This window comes from Panthera leo, chromosome A3 (assembly GCF_018350215.1).
Source record: "Panthera leo isolate Ple1 chromosome A3, P.leo_Ple1_pat1.1, whole genome shotgun sequence".
In the NCBI taxonomy this organism is placed as follows: domain Eukaryota; kingdom Metazoa; phylum Chordata; class Mammalia; order Carnivora; family Felidae; genus Panthera; species Panthera leo.
This window is the reverse complement of record NC_056681.1, coordinates 83,692,739-83,716,294: the sequence shown is the minus strand read 5'-3', so window position 1 is coordinate 83,716,294 and position 23,556 is coordinate 83,692,739. Positions and strand designations below refer to the sequence as shown.

The 23,556-nt window shown below is 43.5% G+C and overlaps 1 protein-coding gene across 2 annotated transcripts in view; it reads right to left on the bottom strand.

Annotated features, from left to right (window-relative positions):
* Positions 1–22,317, bottom strand: part of MEIS1 (Meis homeobox 1) — a 137,733-nt gene extending 115,416 nt beyond the window's left edge. The window contains exons 1-6 of one of the 2 annotated variants that reach the window (XM_042932485.1): positions 21,188–22,317; positions 19,111–19,337; positions 17,123–17,264; positions 16,548–16,598; positions 15,710–15,760; positions 13,987–14,133 (exon numbers count right to left, since the gene is read on the bottom strand). In XM_042932485.1, the coding sequence (XP_042788419.1) occupies positions 13,987–14,133; positions 15,710–15,760; positions 16,548–16,598; positions 17,123–17,264; positions 19,111–19,337; positions 21,188–21,199 (630 nt within the window). In that variant the 5' untranslated portion in view covers positions 21,200–22,317. The remainder of the gene's footprint in view (positions 1–13,986; positions 14,134–15,709; positions 15,761–16,547; positions 16,599–17,122; positions 17,265–19,110; positions 19,338–21,187) is intronic. The other variant, XM_042932484.1, reaches the window with a different exon arrangement.
* Positions 22,318–23,556: the final 1,239 nt, after the last annotated feature.

Here is a 23,556-nt window from a genome sequence, read left to right as displayed (position 1 = left end):
CCTTAAAACTTGGCAATTCTGATGTATTGCTTTATATATATACGTATATACGTATACGTGTATATATATATATATATATACACGTATACGTATACGTATACATATATATATATACATATATATATATATATATATGTATATATATATATGATTGTACAATAGTAGTCGTGGGTAGTTTGTGGAAGCAGAGACAGCGTCTGTTAAATTGAGTTCCAGATTTCCCAGTTCTCACGTACCACAAATAAAACCTACAAAAATGATAATTTTTCAAACATTGAATCCTCTATCTCTGTGTAATGAGGCATGTAGAGAGGAGGAGAAGAATTTTTGTGCTTTTTTGCCTTTGGTGAAAATTCTCCAAGGAGTAATTTCATCTTTAAATGAAAAGTTTTGTATCAGGCGGCTGTATGAGCTCCAGGAATCCCCGAAGCCTCAGGTTCAGACATGGGAAGACGCACAAGTGCACACTCACGGACACACAGCAACATACACGCACCGTGTGCATGAGGAAGAAGGCAAAAGGATGTGGAAATAAACTAACTGTAATGTTTTTAATCATGTTGTAATGAAATTGAAAGCAGTTTGGCAGCCAGATGCATCCTTAGAATCTACGAGCCCTTAAATATTTTGCCTGCTCTCCTGCCAATGTCCATGCCTCACTCTCCTCCCCAGGCTCTAGGGTAGGCTGCTATGGCAGGTGTCACAGCAGTGGTCTTAGGAGGCCAGGCCCAGCACGATGGGTCACTTTCCTGGTACTCCTTAAGATTTTACTTAAGAAGCCTGAAAGCTTTTAGGACTCAACTCTGACACTCTCAGGTCGTTACTAATCTGCAGAGTTGAATTAATTCATCCACGACATTAAAAATGAATCGACAAGGCTGAGGAAAAAGTCTGCAGATGTAAAACACCACGCAAAATATTCCAAAAACTTTCCTCAAGAAATCCACACACAGTGCTGATACCTTTTGCCCAATTTTTCTACATTGAGGACCAAGGCTAGCACCATTTCACAGTGACCCCACTGTGGGCTCGGAAGACAATATAGATTCTTACATGGGGCAGGTAAAATTACATGGGAAGGGGCGCCTGGGTGGCTCAGTCGGTTAAGCGTCTGACTCTTGGTTTCAGCTCAGGTCGTGATCTCACAGTTTGTGAGTTCGAGCCCCACATCGGGCTCTGTGCTGACAGTGCAGAGCCTGCTTGGGACGCTGTCTCCCTCACTCTCTCTGCCCCTCCCTGGCTTGCTCTCGAGCTCTCTCTCTCAAAAAAAATAAATAAACCTTTTTTAAAAACTACATGGGAAAAGAATAATTACAACCAAAGGGAAACTGCCAACAAGGGATCACGAGAAGTTTTACCAAAATCTCAAAACTGGAAAGCAGATGAGTAATTTAGAAATTATTTGGGTGCACTGAACGTTCAAATTCTACTAAGCAGTTTGTTGCAGAGAAAAATGTCATGAACGGGAGAGACAATAAAGCCTTATTACACTAGAAATCTTAGTAAAAATACTTATTAATATTAATATTTCAATAATCTTTCCTTTTCCTGTGCCATTGTATTTTGGCTGGCATGCAATTAATAAAAGTAAGCCCTTATATTAAATGATTTTAATTATTCTGTATACTTCTCCTGAAATCATACCTGTAAACTGTAATTTAGAATTAAAATACCTAAACAAACAAACAAACAAACACTGTAACCCAACTGGCACCACTGTATCTCCAAATATTTGTATGTAAATATTACAAACTATACTCCCTATTTATCTTCTGAAAGCTTTCAGATGAAATTTAGATTATTTTCTATCATCTCTATTTAGGAGTGACAGAAAAAACTATAAATTTTATGCCAGTATACCTGATGTTATAAAATCCCTTTTATAAGATTGCTTGCCTCCCAATGTTTTATTTTACATTTGTAACTCAGTTATTCAATGCTCCTTGTTCTGCAAACAAATTAAGATAAAATAAATGCAAGCATCTTATATAAAACAACTTCAAACCAAAAATTTTCTAGGCAACCATCCTAGCAAAAAGAACATCCCGATAATGCAGAAAACATTGTATCCTTAGCACAAGTAGGTAATAAGACCTAGTAAGCAACTGGCCCCTAGCCATGAAGCATTTGCACTCAGAAATGTGGAGAAAAGTACTTAGCACCAGATCTGCATGTGACTGTTACTTGAAGTTGAACGTGAAAGCGAATCTGCAGTGATTCACCGCACTATCTCAGCATCACATCTGAGTGCCCAGGCTCTTTTTACACAATGATGAAATCAGAATAAGAGTGTCCCCTTCTAACAAGAATTAAAAAGACATTTTTCTTAAACCCTATGATTATAAAATGGTCTATAAAATAACACCTCATTAACAACCACTATCTTCCCTCCCCAAATCAAGCTGAAGCTGTTGGAGGTTGGGCAGAATACAAGGGGATAAACATTATTTAATAGTCTGTTTATTTACGTTTTGCTATTTTAAACGCTCTCCACTATTCAGTTTTCACAGTAACTCAATAGGGTGGGTTCTATGTCCCCATGTTACAGATAATGAAACTGAGGCTCATGGGAGAGCAGTGCCTTATCCTCTCACAGCAGAGCCTAGAGTCAAATGCCAGTGCTCCAACTCTAAATTATGTCTATTTTATTGAAACATTCCCAGCCTGAAAGGTTGTGTAACTAAGTTACAATCAGCACACTTAATTGTTCTTTCTCAAGTGTTTCTGAAATCTTTTCTTTTCTACTCCTAAACTCTCAAATCAGAAAATCCACAATTTTGATGTTAGAAGAAAAAAAAAAAAAAAGTCAGCCAAGATGTACTCTTGTTTTTTTCCTACTACCTTATAGCATTACACTTTGAACAAGAGAATCACGGAAAATTACATTTACCACTGATTTCCACTAACAATTAGCTGTTCACTAACTTCTCTGTGGTTTTTTTAGACGCACTTCCAGCTTTTGATATTCTCAACCAAACTGTATTTTCAAAGTCATTCTTCAAGGATTTTTGAATCCTTACGCTCTCTCTCTCCCCTTCCTTCATTATTTATCTGTGGTAAAATCATGAGAAAGGCCTTTATCAAGGCATTTTGAGATTTAATTTACATTTCTGATTTTCAGAATGGCCAACTTCTCTATATTTCAGGCACTTAACAGAGATATCAACCAAGGCAGCTGTGAATGCAAGAAGCAGGAGTCCGAATTTTATCGCTGGTGCACTTTTTAAGATTCCAGTTCATCAGAATGCCATTCTTCAGCCATATGCAAAGCTATTGTTCTTGGAGACTATTCATACATACTATTTTAGCAGTTACAGAGTATGTGGAGTATTAGAAGTATACTACAAGTGAAGAAAAGCCCCATAATTGATTTGTTAATGTTTTATTCTCCTCTTCTTCTATTGGCATGTTCTTTACATGCCCTCGATAAATATTAAACACTCAAACAACTCACTATTAGGGTGGCAAGCCAACCTTTAGAATGTCGAAACAGAGGAGTGAAGAACAATGTACCTAATTGAAATGGCAGGGTAATTTGGAAAATAAAATTGAGTTGCTGCAAATTCCAAATTCCGGAATAAAAATGTTTATACTCACTCAAATGCAGATTGTTACTGGCTTTGAATAATTATTAGAATAAAAAATACTTGAACACCAACAATACACTTGATATGCAGAGAAAAAGCACAGTCTAGATATCTCTATTATTTTGCACAAGAAAGTGTGGGACGCAATGAGTCTGATATTTCTCCTGGTGGTTTTGTTATTGAACACAGCATATAAAATCCCAAAATGCAGTGAAGCAATAGGCCAAGCCACAAAATACACAACTAGTGTGAAAATTTCATGGGCAATATTCTTCAGAAAGTTATATAAACACATCAAGGGACAAAGAAGTGCATGGAAAGAAATGAAGGGGTTAATGTTCTGTTACTCAGTATCTTTTCTGGCCTCAATTTATCACCAAGACCAACTCAAAACGTAGAATTCCTGATTCTCTTTGGCAGAAGCTAGCACCAAGAAAACTATGACAAAATGAAAATGGGAAAATGCATTTGCATTTGGAATTATGACACAAAAACACGTAATGACTCTCTAAGAGATGACAGTTATCTGTACACTGGGGGTAACCTGATTATCTACTTAGGGTTAGGTCACTTTGGGCAGAGATACCACCTCTATCTCTGAAAGACAAATTCCATATGCTCTGTGCAGTTATAGCATATTTCCCATAAATAATATATACAATAGACTATAAATAAATAATACATTTATCTGAACTGTTCAAGAGTGAAAGGCAGGGTGGCTACTCATGAGACTGGGTTTCTTATGAACAATTTCAAATAAAAGTCATGTCCAATGGGCACTTATCACAAAGTTCTTACACTAAAATATTCTGAAGCACAAGTCAATGTTCCAACTAGACCCAAAATACCCCATTCAAATCAATGTTCCAACTAAACCCAAAATACCCCATTTAATTTTACCACGTAAGTTTCTATTCTGATTGTAGCATTGTAGCATCATAGCTAATAGCTACCTATTTGCTGCAACTTTTAATTCTCTTTCTACACTACTGATTTTTATGATCAGTAAAATAACTAGATTTAAAATGGCATGTATGGGGGTGCCTGGGTGGTTCAGTCAGTTAAGCGTCCAACTTCGGCTCAGGTCATGATCTCGAAGTTCACGAGTTTAAGCCCCGTGTTGGGCTCTGTGTTGACAGCTCAGAGCCTGGAGTCTGCTTCGGATTCTGTGTCTCCCTCTCTCTCTGAATCTCCCCTGCTCTCACTCTGTCTCTTGCTCAAAAATAAATAAACATTAAAAATAATAAAAGACAAATGCCATGTGTAATGGGTGCCTGGGTGGCTCAGTTGGTTGAGCATCTGACTTTGGTTCAGGTCATGGTCTCAGTTCCTGAGTTCAACCCCACATGGGGTTCTGTGCTGACAGCTCAGAGCCTGGAACCTACTTTGGATTCTGTGTTGCCCTCTCTCTCTGCCCCTCCCCAGCTCATTCTCTCTCTCTCTCTCTCTCTCTCTCTCTCAAAACTAAATAAACTTAAAAAAATAAAAAATAAAAAAATGTCATGTGTATGTTTTTGTTTCATGAGACACACAGTGGTTTTATTTTTTCTTCCATGTGAATAAGTTTTAGCATTACAGTGAATAGAAAAGAGGGGTACACTTAAAAAAATCCCCAAAAATCCCACCTGCACTAATTCATTTGCTAGGATTTTACATTGTAAAAATTCTTAGTCCCCACCCTCAAAAAATCTTCCTTTGAAACCCTAGAGCTATACAAACTATGTCTACTCCTTGTAAATAATGTAAGTAGGCCTTTAGAATGTCAGACACTGTATACCATTTAGTTAGAAATTAAGTTTTCAAATTGCTAAGGAATAGTCCCTGAATAACAGAAAACACTATAGGTCACAGTTAATTATACCTTGCCTATCAAATTAAGTTAATGTTCGAGAACACATCCAAATAGTTATGGAGACATTAGGAGGTATTTTATTGTCAAAGAAATTCTTATTCATTCAGCTTCTAATATTTTTTTTTTTAAGAGAGATAAGCCTTTTACAAGTTGGGATGGCATAAGAAAACTCTGGGTTTACATCAAATTGCTCCCTTCATCGTCCTTTTGATGACTGTGTCGATTTCATTACAAACTTCATTTTGTCGAGTTTCATAATAGCCATAAACACACTTCACTTTAAAGAGTTTCTGTGGGACCTAATGTGAATGCAAATGCAGAATAAAATGCAAATCCTGGAGGCCTGGGAACAAATATGGACTATCCGTTACAAATACAGTCACTGAAAATAAACATTTAGGCCTTAAGAGGAAGAATGCAAAGGGGCTGATATGAATCTTTATATCAAGGATTCAGAGCCCTAGGGAAGGCAAACAAAAATAACAGTTTTCAGTTTTTCACCTAATTGTAAAGCACAGGTTGGGAATATTTGATGACTTTGGTCTCGACTCATGCCTGTCCCAAAGTGAGTAATGTTTTTCATCTTCACAGGAAAATAAACCCACGTGTAGGTAATAGGGAAATGAGACCTAGCAAACTCATTCAAGCCTAGGAGGTTCACATCTCAAGCCTAGGATGTTCACCAAACAGTGAAAAAGAAGTGATTAGAAAGAAAGAACTACAACTCTGCTTTGCTAGATAATAACCACCAACCCAGACATTTACAACTAATAACAAACATGCTACCATGTTGTGTCGTAGAGTCTGAGGGAAAAGTCTAGAGAAATGGGAATTCATCAGCAACAACAATCAATTCTAAGTTATGTGTTGTCCGGGAATAATTCTAATATGACTCAAAATGTTAGTTATCTACTTACTACTATCTTCTATGTGAGTCAAAGTAATGTATGTTTAAATCCATTGTAAAATTTAAGACTTTGTATTGCGTCAAAATGAAAAAAAAGGTAGCGAGACCAAAAGTGTTGCTTTAACTTGTTAAACTCATAAAAAGTTATGGCAATTTTAAGAGTATTACTTAGTAAACTTATTAATAGTAACAGCATTTCCCTTCTGAGGAAAAATATGATTTCATTTAAGTTTTTTAAGGAACCATAACATTTTACATTCAAGTTTCTTTACTTCATGATTATAAATCCTATTAATTGTAAACAGACTCATAAAAAGTACCAAGGGAAGAATCAATTGTAGGAATGTACTTTTGAGGATTATAGATAATATAGAATTTATTTTCACAATTTATTTATCCTCCATTAGTTTAGGGCATATACAGTGGGGCATCTGTCATGGAAAAGTCATGGCATGATTATTGCATATCTTGAAGACAGTTAATGACTTAGTTCAGGCTATAATTTGTATTTAACTGTATATACTCATGATACCAATAAATGACAGGTGTATAATTCAATTAATGTAGAGAAAAGCTTTTTTCCATCAGAGAATAAACTTTTAATGGTATGTTTTAGTCAATTTTAGGAATTCTTAATGAAGAGTCCAGAAATATAAAATAATTTCAAAAGATTTGCAGTCTTGTATTTTGTTTTAACAAGAACATATTTCCTAGATTAAGAAATGCTATTTGGAAAAAAAAAAAGTGTTCAGAGAGAATCTAGTAAAGTGTTGCCAATTGCTTTAATTCTGCACACATGAATGCATCAAATTGATTGAAATTGGATTCTAGTGACAAATTTTTAAATGACTATATTCTTGCTTATTTCACATGGTAGCCTTTATACCATTTATTAAAATGTCAAATTTGCAAGTGTGGGAAATCCAGCAATTTGCCCAAGATAGGTATACTTCCTAGAGAGGCCGTTTAAGACTCCAAAAAGCTCTCCTAAATTCCTATACCCTTGAAATCATGGCACTTTTAATTAATAATATGATAAGAATGTCTTTTATTTTTACGCTACATACACACATTCACCTGCTTGAATTTTTCAAAACTGATTTTATACATGCAAGGTTTATTCACAAATATTAAAGATAACAAAATAGCCAAAATTTACTGGATCCCAAAGTCAAATAATTTGGGAATTATTATTAAAATTCAAATTGGAAGATTGTATTTTATGTTTTAGATTCTAACTCTTAAAATAGATATTATATGCTGATGGTTCCTGCTGAGTAAGAACACCAATCCCCACATGACTTACAGCAGTGTTGTTTTACTTTGGATTTTGAACACCTTTAAGTCTGATATCTACACAACTGTCAGATACAGCATCACATGTATTCTACTTTTATTCTTTTATCTGTAAAAGAATACTTTCCCAGAGTTTTGATGTAGCTTTTAAATATTAAGTTAATCTTTTGCACTTAGGAGCAATGACAAAAGATTTTGTTTCAGTTATAACATAAATTCGAGTAATACTTTGATACAAGTATCACAGATCTCATAATCCAAAAAAGGCCATGTAAAATGTTACAAATGCAAACACATAAGACTATGTAACAAAAATGAATGAGAATGGTATCAGTTTCCTATCATTCAACTATTTCCCTGAAAGTGGAGTCAAATAATGTTGAATTATAGACCCTCCTTACAGAGTCTTATTTTGTGTTCATTTTTTTATCTTTTCCCTGCTAGTCTCTATAGGAATTTGGCTGTATGCCGACGGTCCTTTAAAAGTTTCTGTATACATACTTGGGTTGTGTCTGATGATTAAATGATCATTTATTAAAACTTAAGCATTTCACATTTGTTTGACATATTTATATTTCATAAGAAAATATTGTTATTGCAATGGAAAGCATAACATCACGGATACCAAAATACTTCATTTGAATTCATGTTGACAATATTTTCATTTCTGACAAGTGTCTTAATATAACTCGTTAGGCATTCTTCTGAGTTCCTCCCAGTCTACCTGCGAGGGAAGGCATGCTTGTTTTACTACAGTAGGCCTCGTGGCAATACTTTAGCCTATCTGGTTGACAATAAACCTGTTTCCACTGTAGGGCCACAAATAGTCTTTGTTTTTAAGAGCATGGAGTTTTACTGCATAATTTTCCTTCCTTCACCCAGTAACAGCTGTGTTTTAAATCTTTCGGACTCTGACAAACATTTTAACATTTAAACATACAAGGATTTGAAAACATGATTTAAAATTTGTTTATTTTCAAAGTCGGGCAATTATAACATGATATCTGTTACATTTTTTTAGAACAGTGCCCGTATGTTAATCCTTTTTTTTCCTTCCTCTACTGTGTGAGCTTCTCCATGGTTTCTAGTAAGAGTCTCTAAGGTAGGACCGACAGCAATAATACACACAACCGCTCTATATGTTTCCAAATCATGAGCAATGGAGTCATTCTGGTGGAAGAGGTATTGCTCTTTGAGTGACCATTGCTGCAGCGCTAGTTAAATCACTGAACGCTAGTTACTGTTATGGCTTTACTTGGTACAAAGTAGCATTAGTATCATTGCTTTCCATAAGCCATGGAACTTGCACTGGGGACTTCCACTTGAGAGAGAGACACAGAAAGAGAGAGACAGAGAGACAAGAGGCAGAGACAGAGAGAGATGCGCTATGAACAGGGAATAACTTTCGTAGTATTATCGTTTACACTTACAGACAGTTAACAATGTGATTGATCTCAGCCCATTTGCATACACTCTTCACCTGTTTTTCATGAAATGTTTTTTTAAGGGCCCCTATTAGGAGTCAATACATCCCTACTCTGAAATTCACACATAGATACACACTAAAAGCCAATCAGATTAAGAGTACACTTATCTTGATGAGCACTGAGTAACGTATGAAATTGTTGAATCACTATATTGTACACCTGAAACTAATATAACACTGTATGTTAAGTACACTGGAATTAAAATTTCTAAAAGCCAATCAGAAAGCAACAATAAAAACACACCTGGTAAACAACTAAGTTTTAATTCAAAGGATACTAAGCCATAAAGGGCCTAGAATGAACATTCCAATTAGCCAATGGAGTGACAAGCACTCAACACCTTATTATTTAATCATTAAAGAGAATCTTGCCATAATTTCCCTTTGACATATTTCAAAAAAAAAAAAAAAAAAAAAGGAATTAGGAGTACAACACATGACCCACAACAACAATCAAAAAGTAAAGTTAGAGGAATGTAAGACCCCCATGGATGCCAAGGCCTGTGGACTGAGAGTTTCCAAGACAAAAGCATTAATTGTGACCCTGTGAAGTATTTACATTTTAAATAAGATGTGTCTATGTGTAAGCATTTAGAAACAAACTACCTGACAAAGGAAGCATTTTCCTGTCTCTTGCCGCTTGTGGCCAGTTTTCTTACTGGATGAAAACAAATTGCCTACATTTCTAGTATTAGTAAATAACCAATGGCTTCATCTATTTGTTTCTAAAGCAGCAGATCCAATTCATCAAAGACATCAGGCTATCCCTTGCCCTCTCATCCCCATTCCTTACCATAACCCCCACCCCCCCGCCCCACAAAAAAAAAGAGAAAGCTTAAATCTCCCTTGCATCCCTACCTCGCTTTGCAGGGAGGGGGCGTTTTCAGTCAAGTCCAAGTTCAGTTTTAAGATTTTTTTTTTTTTTTAACTCAAACGATGCTTTAGAAACAACATCCCAGACTTTTAAAATAAAACAACCGCCATCAGCGTTTTCCTAGCCCACTTGGGAACCAAAGCTCACTGGCCCAAGGCTGCCCCGTGTCCCCGAGGCCCGGAGGCCCAGAGGCCTGGTGCTCTCCAACCTGGACCGCACAGCCCCGGAGGCCGATCCTCCTCCCCTGGGAGTTTAGCAGCACTTGGCATTTAACCTGCCTGGCGTGCGTGGCTTTCTGGTTCCATCTCCTTGAGCCACATTACTTCTCCCCAGATGTCAGGCACAAATCTGGATTAACATGCAACAGGGCGCCCTGTGCAGGCCGCCAGCCCTCGCCCAAGAGCTGTTAAATGCAGATTCAGCCGAGGACCCCCCGGAGAGCTGCTGTTGAATAAAAATTGTAATCCAAAGGGACCATTTCTTTGCCTCCCGCTGCCTGTGGGAAACCAGGGCTGGCGCCCGAGCACAGGCCCAGCTAGTCCGCTCTCGCTGCAAGCGGGCGTGGCAACTTCGGGAGGCGGCCTTAGGGGCCCGGAGACTCCTCACTCCTCTCTCTCCACTCTCCGTTCGGGTTCTTGGAGTGGGGAAATGCTTAGATTCAAGGAGTGGCGAGCCACAGACAGCCCTGGGAAGGAAGACTTCATTCGACAGCTCCTTCTGGGAGCGCAGACTAAAATCTAGCGTCTGGGCGGCCAGGCTCTTTCCCGCCTAACTCCTCTGGACGCCCCCAGTTCCACCCTGAATCCCTCAAACAGGCGTCGCGCCTCCCGAAGGGCCCGCATCCTTCTCCACTGACGACCAGGCTCAACCCTCGCCTCGACGCCTCGCACGGTTCTTCCTCTCTGCTCTGGTTCCCGGGGGCGCAGCCCTGCCCTCGCCCCGGAAGCCCCCGGTGCCCCTTGCTGCCCCCAGTCTCAGGGCGTCGGGAGCTTCCGTGCGGAGCGGGGAACGAGACCGTCGGGAGAGGGCGCCCGGGAGGCCTGCGCCCACAGGAGGTGACTCTCGAGCCTCGCTCCTCGGGGTCTGGGAGGGGGAAGGGGGCGGGTAAGAGAGGTGGGGGGACAACGAGATTACGGCTTCTACCGGCGTCTTAATCTGATATATATTTTTATATTTAGAAAAAAGCATCACTACAAGGCCAAGTGGGTATTTGCCGACTTAGCCCTCCGGGAAACCGGCTGGTATCAAAGTCGTCGATTCCAGGTCCCTGCGCGGGTGGCAGCCTCCGCGCCCTCCGAGGATAAAAGTAAAATAAAATAAACCGTGCCGCCAGCAGACCCTAGAGACAGAGGGGTTAATGAGCTAACGAGGACCAGCGCTCACACTACACCTTAAGCATCCCGTCCCGGGGCGCACCCTCTGCGGGGGCTCAAACTGGCTGGGCCGCATTCGCAGACAGGTGGCAGAGGTCGGCCTTTCTGGGCCCGGCCCCCAGGGCATCGCACTAGGGGTCTAGCGCCCCCGGGGACCGTCAAGTAGGCTCCAGTCCCGAGAACTGGCGCCCACAGGGGGGCCCTAGTTCCTGGTCTCTGACTCCCCACCTCCCAGAACAGGGGACTCCACTCAGAGTCCAGGTCGGAGGCAAGGTCCCCCGTGCTCCCCGAGCTCTGCGCTCCCAGCTCCAAACAGAGCCCAGGCACACTCGCTCCTGGCTCCCGGGAAGGGGACAATTAGGAAGAACAAACTTGGGTTTGCTGCCCACGGACCAAGACCTAGATGAGCTGGAGGGGTCACGCGAGCTCGCCCGCGCACATAGGCCAACAGCGCCACGAGCCCAGCCAAAGCTGCGAAGCCCACCAGTAAGCGGTGGGGGGTGGGATGCACGCTTCTCATTTTTTAGGTGAGGGAAGAGACTAAAATGTCAATTTTTATCCACTACAATCGCCTGCCAGTCTGCATATCTCAAATTAAGGTAATTGTGTAACAAAAGTTTACCGAAGGAGTAGGGGGGAAACGCAATGATGTTATACCAATTTTGTGCCCCCCTCAAAAAAAATCCCATAGCTTTGGTCCTTTATCTTTGACTTTAATAAAATAATGATTCGTTGAGAAAATGGGGTATAAATCTTCATTTTGGAGGCAATTAAAGTGTTGATTTCATTCATGCCCCTAAGCGATTCTTGTAATTTGCTCAAATAGCTTTATGTACCCAGCACTCCGGAGCTCTTAGAATCCCATTTTCTAGTTAGGCTTGTTGGATTACAATTTTTATTCAACAGCAGCTACCCGAGGGTTCCTCAGCGGAATCTGCATTTAACAGCTCCGGGGTGAGGGCTGGCGGGCTGAACCAGGCGGGAGGCCCGGCAGCCCGCAGGGCCCGGGGCCGGGCCGGGAGCTGCCTGCAGTGTTCCCACCTCGGCGGGGCCGCGCAGGGATTGAGCAGACCGTCTGTACTGTGCACTCGTCTACACTGCCGAAAGTTTGCAACTTGCCAAATAATAGTAAAGACCTGGCGCTCTGGCGCTTTTAAAGCTCAGCTCTGCCTGCCCTCCACTGCTCATGGGGAAAGGAGGAATTCAGCCCTGTCGTGGGATTACCGAAAGAAATCCAAGCTGGGAATGTATTTTAAGAGGGTGATGTTGAGAGAAGAAAACTTCAAGAGGACACCAAGACCCAGGAGTCGGACACTCCTGCAAGGACTTTACAAGATAGCCGCTAGCCAACAGTGACCGTGGCAGAGCTTGCAAAGGAAAACTCTACACGCCCGCCCGTCTTTTGGCTTAACAAAGGCAGGCTGATCTCTCCCCCCACAAGACGGAACTCACGTGCCAAGTCAGAAAGAGAAACGACTCTGGGCCTTCACTCATTTATGGAGAGGCCAGAGGAGACCCGCAACCCAAATCTCTATTCGCGTTGCAGCAATTCGCAACGGAGAGCTGTTCTGAGCCCGTTTCATCTCACCCGCTCCTCAGGTTTTCACTTTCATTGCATTTTTGCAACTTCTTTGGGCCAATCCAGAGACGCAGCGACAGGAGAGGGAGAGACTGGGAGCAAACAGTGGTGCTGGGTTGAGAGAGGGAGAGAACCACCCCCCCCAGCAATTCCAAATAAAAGTCGTCCCCACTTAGCAACGCAGCGGAAGAAGGGCCTGCAGGGAGGACCAGAGAGGAGGGGGCGAAGCAAGCAAAGGCTGGCAGTGGAGAGCGAAGGCGGCGCGAGGTCCCCCACGGCCACACCGAGGGAGTTTCCCGGGGTGCCCTTGACGCTTCCAAAAGCTGCCAACCCACAGGGCCCAGTGCACTACCAGCTGGAGGATGAGTGGAAAGGAGGAAGAGAAACGTCCATATTTATCTGTTTTTATAACCTCGGCCTGGTCTTATTTTTTCTACTAAGTACAATAAAATGGGCGAGCTTGCAGCGAGCACCGCACAAAGCAATGTTCAGTGAGGTCTAGAAGCGTTCGGCCGAGGAAAACTGACAAGACAGGCTAATGAACCGTATAGACAGGGAGAAAATAGCCAGCATTTGCTAGATTTCAAACCCTCGCTGTCTCTCTTAGACCACCTATCTTGGGTTTATTCCTAATAAAATAAGAAATAAGCAGACCCTACCCTTTCCTTTTCTTCGAAATAGAAGGGGGAAAAAACGCTCCAGAACACAGCCCTGCAATCAGGCGGTCACTGGCAGTTAACACTCCCATTATTATACAGGGTAAATAAAATAAAGACAAAAATTAAAAGCGACAAGAAACAGGTCAAGTTTGCAGGCAAAGCTTTTACAAGCTCATCTCTCCAGGTCGAATCCCAGAGCCAGCCTTAATGAAGCAATAATAGCCACATTATTCAAAAATTTTCATTTCGATGGAAATGTATCTAAAAGGGACTTAATCATATGCAAATAATAAAAGGAGGTGGTAGTGACCCAGCAAGCAATATGCATACAGATTTTTTTTTCCCAGGGATGTTGAAATTGAAAAACGCATACCTGGTCGGTTAGATTTGCTGATCTTGTTATATCTTCACTGTCTGATTTTGATCCTCCTTCTCTATCGTCTATCACCAAATCGATAGGCATTTTCCCTTTCAAACAGCTAATATACCGGTGGCAGAAATTGTCACATAATTCGTGTACCTACATTATGACAGAAATAAAAAAATGGAAATATAATCAGGAGTGCATAAATGACATTGACAAGTGCAATCCACCCCCCTTGTGAGATCCAAACTTCCAAATAGGGAAACACAGAGCAATTGTCCTCCAGAGACCCCCAGACGCATCCAGAATTAGGAATAACTTTCTTTTCTTGCAAAATAGAGATATCCCAGAAAATTGACAGTGACAAGATGATTCACAGGCTACAACATATTCAACACCCGTGTTAAATTCATCTGCTCCCAGGGCTGTGGCCATTAGAGAGGTGACCTGTGTGGGTGACATTTAAGGTAAACTATTTAATTTCATCCACTTACTTTATCATAAGTCCTTTTCCAGTGTGTCTGAGAGAAAAATGTGAAGATATATATATATATATATATATATATATATATATATATATATATATATATATATGTAATATATGAAGACATATATTACTATATATGTGGGTGTATATACATATCAATATCTATATCTATATATCTTTCTCCCTATATATATCTATATATCTCCAAAGACCAGTACTGTGGTGGTATAGGGTATATGTTTGATAGCCCAAGTCCTGATAACATTTGTAATTAGGGATTCTACCTGAAAAAAGCATATTTTAGGACACTTTAAAAAAATAGAAGAAAATCAAATTGCCAGTACTCATGATATGAAAAAAAAAAACCCCTACAGCCACGAAAAGGTATCAAACTGATCAAAAAAAAAAAAAAAAAAAAAAGGAAAAAGGAAAAAGAATGCTTCGAAATATTTAGGTATAAGTGGAGCAGTCTTACAGGCCCCAGGCATCACTGACATGCAAAAACTCACAAGAAACCCCAGTGTGCTTGCAATTTAATGTTAGTTTGAATTACAATGCATTAAGTTTTTATTGCTGAGATTTATAGAACAGCTAGCAAAATCATGTTATCCCACACCCTTTCTTGAGTGTGAAGGTGGGGTGTGTGCAGGATTCACAGATTCAAGAAATTGACACAACTATCAACTCTGCTTTGTCTCTGAAAAAGGTTTAATGTGCCTCCCCCACCACCTCCTCCAGACTCCCTGCCCACTCCTCCTCCTCCCCCTCCACCTCTCCTCTGTGTCTGACCTGCCGCTGCTCTCAGACTGTCTTCCAGAAACTCACTAAAACTAAACAAAACCCCCCTCCCACCCACCCAGAGGTAGCAAAGAAGAGGGGGAAGAGGAAGAGAAGAGATCACAAAGGTATAACCTGTGAACCAAACTCACAACAGCATTCTAAACATCAAGGGAGATGCATAGAATTGCAACTATTTATACAAAGCTAGCAAAGTATTAAGAATGAATACAAGGCTAGGGCATTTGAGATGCCGGTTTTAGTGGCTGAAATTGTAATTAAACCGCAAAGAGAAATGGACGCTAAGATTGGCCTTGACACTAATTACCAGAAAGAAAGACATTTATGCAAATGTCTCAGAAGCCTGAACTTCAGCCATTCAGAACCTCCCCCCCACCCCACCCCACCCCACCCCCTTGAGTTTGGGGGTGAGGGGAAAGCAAAAGGAAAAGAGGCTAGAGAAATTACCTTCTCTAATTCCAACAGATGAAACCTTAATACTTGTATGGCTTGAATCATCTGCAAAGATACAAAAAGAATGAGCACCCTATTCCTAGTTTGCAGAAAATTGGCTGTCACAGCTCTAGCATCTCCAGCCTACCCCCCCCCCCCAGTAAATAGAGTTATTTTGATTTATGGCAATAACACTAAAAGTTAATAGCAGTGACTGGGTACCATCTAGAGGTTTATATTTCTTAAGGAGAAAAAAAATAGCTAAAACAACAACAAAGCATCTAAGTAGGGATCATAAACACTCTCCTCCCCCATGGCTCTTCCCTTTCTCAGCCCCACTGGCCCCACCCCACCGAAAGGGCCACATCCCTGGACTAGATGTTTCCAAGTAAGGAGTGCACGGAAAATATTCCAAACAGTCCCCCAGTTGTGGCTTTTCACACTGCAAACTTTCTGCTGCTTTCCTCACACCTTTCAGGCATACTGGTGGTTTGGGGGCTCTTGCCCAGTTGCTGCCCTCGTGACGCGACTTTGAGGGCTGGGAAGTCCGCAAAGTTTAAGCACATACGCTGACAAGCCCGGAGATAAATCCCAGCGCTGATTAGAGCTGTGCTGCCCGGCTGTCATAAAAAACAAAAGCTCGCGTTTCCCCGCGCGGGCTTGCCCGGCCCCTCTCGAGATGAATTTATTTCCCCGGGATCTTGCCCGGGACCACTTGTCCGTGGACAGAAACGTTTGCAGCCGCCTTGCAGCTACGGGAAGACCCGTCTAGAAACCTTGGGGCTCTTTAAAGCAAAGCTGGTGGCTTGGGGGGAGGGGAGATGGGGGTGGGGAGGTAGGGGTCCGCTCTTACCAAGTTATCCAGTTCTGGATTAGAAGAAAATAGAGGTTTTTCTGCGCGAATCTAAATACAAGTGAGAAGGGGGAGGGGGGGGGAGAAAGAACATTTGAAATCTGGTCGCTTTCCTGGTTTCTTGCCTCATTACACTGTCGGGGGCAAGATGTAACCTCCGGGAAGGACTCAGTGACACCGAGTGCATCCCTCGCAGAAACACTTCAATGTGAATCAAATAAGCCAACAACAAGCCCAGGGCTCAGGGTTTCTTCCACCAGCAAAAGTACGCTTCTAGAGGACGCTGCCCTGCTCGCCAAGACCAAGGCGGCTACAGCGTGTAGGGTTTGTGATTTTATTTTATAGAGTGGGCTTTCTGCGTTAGGTTTTGGAGCGTGAGTTGGAAAGCCTATGGGTGATTTTGAGTCGTCCGCAGACACTCATATAGGAAGAAAACCCTAGGGTAGATGTCACAGGCATGGCTTAGGGTGGACTAATTTGCTGGTTACTTTTGAAAATGTGCTGGATGGGGGAGGGAGTTTCTCTTTCTTTCTTTTTTCTTTTTTCTTTACTTTTTAAACATATATTTTGCTGACCTGTTTGGCGAACACGGCTATATCTTCATTGAATGACTCTGACGAGCAGACGTCCCCGCCCGCCACCCCCGGCTCGCGGGGGGTACAAGTAGCTAATTCACATTTCTCAAAAATCAGTGCTAAGAGAGGGAAGAGGGGGTGTCTGCAAGAAAATACAACAGTCACAAACAACACAATGGTTAGTCCGGAGTCAGTGAAAAAGGCGCCCAAGAAAAACAGCCAGAGGAGCTCGAGGCAGGGACCCTCTCTCTGATTTTGTCATCTACTTTTTTCCTCCCCCCTCCCCGCCCCCAGGTGACTGCTCGCCTCCCCTTCCTCCTAGGCCTCCGAAACCGGAGGCCCTAAGCCAGGGACCTTATCTGAGGGTCGGTTCAGCCTATCTGGCCGGAGAAATTGGTAACATTTGCTAAGAATAAAACCCAAGCGGTTCCAGCAGCCATTTTGAATTAAGTTTCCCACCCCGACAAGCCCTCGTCCCTCCGCTGCACATCTAGGACCTGGTGGAGGAGAAAGGCGCTGGGCGCAGGGGTCGGGAGGGCTCGTGCAAGTGGGTTCCTCCAAGGCAGCCTCGCGGAGCCCAAGACTCGGGGGACCTCGGTGGCAGGCGCTCAGCTAACTTGGGGAAGGGACCTCTGTGGCTGCGGGCCGACTGTCAGCGGGCTGCGCCTACCGATCCCGGACCCCGCGGCCCTCGGAGAGCAGGAAGCCTCCTCCACAGCTCCCTGCACATGTCTCTCCCTTAGTCAATGGCCCCCACTACCCGCAAAAGAAAAGTTCCTTCAAATGTCCCTGCGGTAAAGCCTTTCATTTTTGTCTCTACGGAATGGCAAAGCAGCTAGTATTTCCAGGGGCCTAGATGTCGCTTATCTCAACCCATAAAAGAAAAAAAAAAAAAAAAAAAGCTTCTCCTAATGCTCAAGGAGGTGTCTCAAGTCTTTTATTAGCTCTCACAGCCCAGCCGGAAATTTAACAGTTTGGGGTCCTTTTCAAAGCTTCCCCAAATGTTCTGTCCTGGAGCCTAAGCCATTTGCAGTTAACGCTGCGGAGAGAACGCTGGGATTTCAACCGGCCCATCGCACAAGGGACCAGGAGATAAAGCAGAAAGGGTTCGCAGCTGGGGAGGGTCGGGGTTGCCGGATATTTTCAAAAGAAGACATAAATAGAAATAAAAGTTGCTGCAAAGTAAAAAGAGGTCCCCAAATTCATGAGCACACAGTAGGCACAAGTGACTTTGGAAAGATTTTACCAGCCCAGGGTCTAATCGACTGGCCTGGGAGAATACGGTGTAAACCACAGTCTGAAAACCACATTGGCCTGACAGCACCCCACACCTACTTCCAGATCCTTCAGGCTTCGCCTTTGAACACAAAGTACTAAACCGGCTAGAAGTTTCTTGATGTCTATAACAATTCAGAGCGAGCTCTCTCCTTGCCTACGGTGGTCAAACTCCCTAAATGCAAAGCATGTTCCCCCTTGCCTGACCTGCAACTGTCCTCCCTTGATTTTTATTGTGCGGCGGCCGAGCCAGCATAAGGTTGCTGAGTAAACTTAGCAAGTCAGAACAATCAGTGGCTTAAAAGATTTTCCCTTAAACTAAAAGTTTCGTTCCAACACAAAGGCGCCTACATTTAGAAATCCCCAACGCTCTCCCAGCGAAGCCCAGCAAGCGAGGACTCCAACCCGCTGAACTACAGAACCAGGGTGTGAGAGGGGACGAAGGACCTTTGGCAACTCCTCCTGCAGGGCGACCCCTTCGCCGGCACGGCCTCGGCGGAGCTGGACGCTGGGCAAGCGCGGAGCGTGTGTGGAGATGGGGGGCGTCCGGGACGGCAGGCCGCCTTCCCAAATCCTCCATGCAATGCGAATGAAAAGTTACCGAATAATGTACCTCCAATCCACAGAGCTCTGGCTTTCCTTTTACCAAAGGCACAGGGAAACAGAGGAAACATCGCGTCTCTACCACTTAACCTGCTGCCCGTCGTACCTACCCATAAATGGCATCTTTATCTCTCTTTAAAGCGTCATTGACGGAGGAACCCATGCTGGGGGCCATGGCGTTGGTGTGAGCTGTGTGCGGGTACTGATGCGAGTGCAGAGGAGGCCCGTGGTTCAGGTGGTGGACCGGCTGCATGGACCTGGCCGCATGCGGGTCCCCATACATCGTGGAGGGGATGCCTACTCCATCCATGCCCCCGTAATGGGGTAAATCGTCGTACTGCATGACAAACAGGAGAAAACAAGGTTCAGAAGGCCAGGCCGGCAAATGGGGAACCGGCAGGGCATGGAGCTTATATAATGTCAGTCCAGCTGGATCCTTCAACCCAGAATTCAGTGGCCTTGCATCTCTCAAGTTGAGGGTTTTTATTTTAAAAATAATTTCTAAAGTAAAAATCCTAGGATTCTCTGAGTCTCGGCTGAGATGAATGGTCTTGCCCTAACTTGTGTCCCTATCAACTAGTTCAGAAATTCAGGATCCTTTGGCAAGGAAGGAGGGAAGAAAGAAGGAAAGAAAGGGAGGCATTTTCCCAGAGGGCGGAAGGTAAAACGTGCATGTCTCTAGAGGAGGAAATTCAAAATCACAATAATAAAACGTGCCAGGACAGTGCAGCAAACCCGCCTAGTTTCACAGCCCCTTCCCATCAGGGGGAATTAAAAAAAAAAAAAAAAAAAAGTTACGATGGGAACAGCTAAGCTAAGCACATGAATTCAGACAGGCTTCTCATTTTATTTCTCTGCCAGCGTGGGGTTAAGGCAGTCCTGCAAGACCCTGCATTTCCTTTGCTTTCCAAGACAAACTCTGCTAGATTACACAAAACTAACTGGCCTTCTCATAAGTGAAACTCAGAGAAAGGTAGTTTTTCATGTTCATTAGAGCTGAATTTAGAATTGGGCAATTTTCCCTCAAAGTTAAAGGAAATCTATAGTTGGAGCAGTTATTCTGTTTTCTCCACTGTTAAGAACTTTTCCCCCAGACTAAAAGTCAATGAGGCAAATGTAACTCATCAGGTGTAAATTCAAAAGCAAATGCACGTACAACCCCTATCTTCTTTCTTCAGAAAAACTACTTTCATATTGATTGTCATTATTTTGGGGTGCAAAATTTAGCTATTTAGATTTTTCTCATTGCTTCATCCCAGGCAAGTTCTTTTCCCAAGAATTGGAGGCACGGAGAGTGAAATGATTTTCAAAGAAAAGAGGAACTGCCACTTTCATGTCCTTAAAGCCAGAGGTGTGAAAATAGTTTGGAAGAACGCTGACATTTGCCTGAACCAAAGGAGTGAAGAAGAATGTGTCAGCCTAGTAACTTTCTTTTGCAAACAGGGCTTTGAGGGCCAGGATGCAAATTATGCAGGGAAGGCTTTCTGTAGACCCCCCTGTCTTTTAAGAAACTACCTCAGTTGGGTTGTCATTGTCTCACTTGACTCTCACTACATTTCCATTCAAATAGGAATATTGGGGAAATTAGTATTGCATTTTTAAAGTGAGTCGCTGTGTGCTTAGTATCCAATTAGTGAAGGGCTTTTCTAACAAAAACTTTCCAAGTATTACCTTTTATAAAAATCCATGCACATTAAAATCACTTTTAAAAGATGTTTTCCGACCCCAAAAGCCATTACACGATGACAAAGTTATTTGCTTAAAAAAAGCTAAATACTTCTAATGATATTAAAAGATGAGCATAAGCAGTAACACATCAGAAGTTTCTAGCTGCTTATTTTACTTTAAAAATAGCTTTAAACTTCTGCTCCCTGAACCACTCACTTTATAGCATTAGGTATCTAGCGCCTTTTGTTTTTGTTTTTTAAACAGATGATTGCCTGAGCTTGTATTTTTATTTAGATAGCTGCTGGTTAGGATTCTATAGAAAACTTGATTACTTGAATTAATTACATGTAACATACATAAGTCTACAAATGCACTGAATAAATTCTCTCGCTTTAGGCCACGGCTTTAGGAGCCTCATTCAAAAATACAGAGAAAAAAGGAAACTTTTTAGCAGTGTCTTTCGGCCACGTTTCAATTTAATCTCACATTTGAGTTCCACAATTGTTTTTTAATACGTACCCTTTGCGCCATCGGCCTCCCTGGCTCCCTTCCTACTTCAACTTCTAATATATCCTCTTTAAGGCCAGTGTGAAAAGAAACAAATAAGCAAACTCCCCCGGAAAAAAAAAATGTAAAGCACGACGAAAAATCCCTTAACGTCTCCAGCAACGTGAGCTACTGGTCCCAGATCTTCGGTCTACGGGACCTGAAGCAAAGCGCCCGAGTCACTGAGCATAAAAGCGCTCCGTTTCCAAGACAGCAGCGGGGGCAAAAAGAAAAAAAAAAAAAAAAAAAGCAGATCTTCTCTCCCCCAAAAAATCAGTTTAAAAAAAAAAAAGAGCGCCCCTCAGACCCAACTACCAAATCTCATGGCTTTCTGCCACTCCGGCTGTCAATCACAGGCGAGGTTGTCAACGTGGTGAATGAATGATCATCCGCTCTGTCTTCTTCTGGTCAGAACACCTCAAATGTTAATATTCAAATGCACAAAGCCCTAGCGCTCGCTTCCCTTGAATCAGTCCTAATTCCTAATCAGTTTCTCTCTTCTCTCGCTCGCTCTCTCTTTCTCTTTCTCTCTCTCTCTCTCTCCCTCTTTGCAACTGCTGCACTGGAGGGAGATTAGAGGAGGAGGGTTAAAAAAAATGTCTGTCTGAGTTTGTCTTAAAGGAGCCACGATCGATGCTGCCCGCTTGCAGTCCCCGTGCGTGTGTAAAGTGTGTGTTGCACAGGCGGAGAGGTGGATTCCGACCAGAATGCTAGAACCCGGAAGTAGTGGTGGCCATAACAGGTCGCGTCTTACACAATGCATTGGGCTGCAGCAAGTAGGATCCTCGGCAGGGGTGGGTGCGCGAAGCGAGCTCTGGCCGCACTGGAGAGGCAGAGAGACGCTCCATTAAATCGCACGCCCAGGCACAAACACACACACACCCAGGGCACACGCGCACAAACGCGGGCAGCAGCCCCCGGCCGCAGCCTTTATTTTCCGTATTCTTTTCTCTCCCTCCCCCTCCAGACTCTCTCCCCAAAGCCGACTCTCTTGAAATAAATTGGGAATAAACGCCGGGCAGGCAGCAGCAGGAGTTATTTTGCACAGGGCTCTGAGCACAGACTTCATGACTTTCCTCGAAATTATTGGGGTCTGCCAGTTTTTTCGGGGGCAGAGGGGGCTAATGCAGAAAGTATTGGATTCTCAGGACGGACCACCCCAAGTAGAAAAGTCAAACGGGGAGACAGAAGACTGAGCAGGAGCAAGGCTTGGAAAGGCTCTGCTGAGTCCCGAGAACGTGGGGTGAAGAAGGCTGGGGCTTTCTGCAGCTCCAGCTTAGAGTTGCTGTCAGAGGTGGACACCCGGCCCAAGGAAAGGAAATGCTTGCATTTTCTCACTTTGGGATCTGGACACCCCCGCCCTCCACCTCCTAGCCCCGGAGGCCCCCAGCCCCAGCCCCGGCGTCCTGCGCGAAGTGGGAGAGGAAAGGAGGGAACAATGAGCTGAGAGCCGGGAATGTGCCCCCAGCGCCTGTTTACAAACACGAAGCTATTTATGATCGCCGGAAAACGAAACCCGACGCGGGCTCGGAGCAGCCCAGACCTCGCGGGTGGAGCCCGGGCCAGGGAGACTCGGGGAAGCAGGCTGTTTCTCCGACCCTCTCTGGGAGAGGCAGCTGTGCGCCCAGGGCGCGGCGCAGCAGGGTCAGCGCGCTCGGCTCCGGCTCCGGCCGCGCCGCCTTTGTCTTCGAAGCGCCGAGGGGCTCCGGCCTCGGCAGTGCTCGGGCCTGGAGGGACCCTGCTCCCCAAGCTCGTTTGCCCCGCGAAGCTCCGCGCTCTCCTCCCCAGCCCTTCTTCTCCTCACCCCGCTTTCCTGTCCCCAACCCGGCTCAGGGAAAACTCCCAGTGCCAAAGAAAAAGAAATTCACTTCGGGAGCTGAGATTTCAGACAAAAACCTGCCCCTACCCACAACTCAGAGGCTCCAACCAGCCACTGATTTTAACTTTCTCCCTTCAAATACCTATTCTCTGGCTTAACAACAACAACGACAACAACGACAACAACAACAACAACAACAACAACAGCACAGCAACGAAATCCTCTCCTTATTCTCCCACTCTAAGCTTGCCTTTTATTATTGTATTTAGTGGTGTTATTTTCGTTTTTATTTTTCTGCGCGCCCGGCTCTATATGCCGAGATGGCTCAGCCACAGCAGCTCAACCAGCGGGTTGGAAACCTCACATCCTCGAGCAAGGCTCGCAGCTCGCTCGGCTCGGAGCAGGATTTTTTTTTCCTCCCTCCAGCTGAAACCTCACAGAAAACTCCCCCTGCGGTCGACTGGAAAATGAGCTCACCCAAATCTCGGTAGGCAGCCGTGGAGGAGGGCTCGGCCAATCAGGG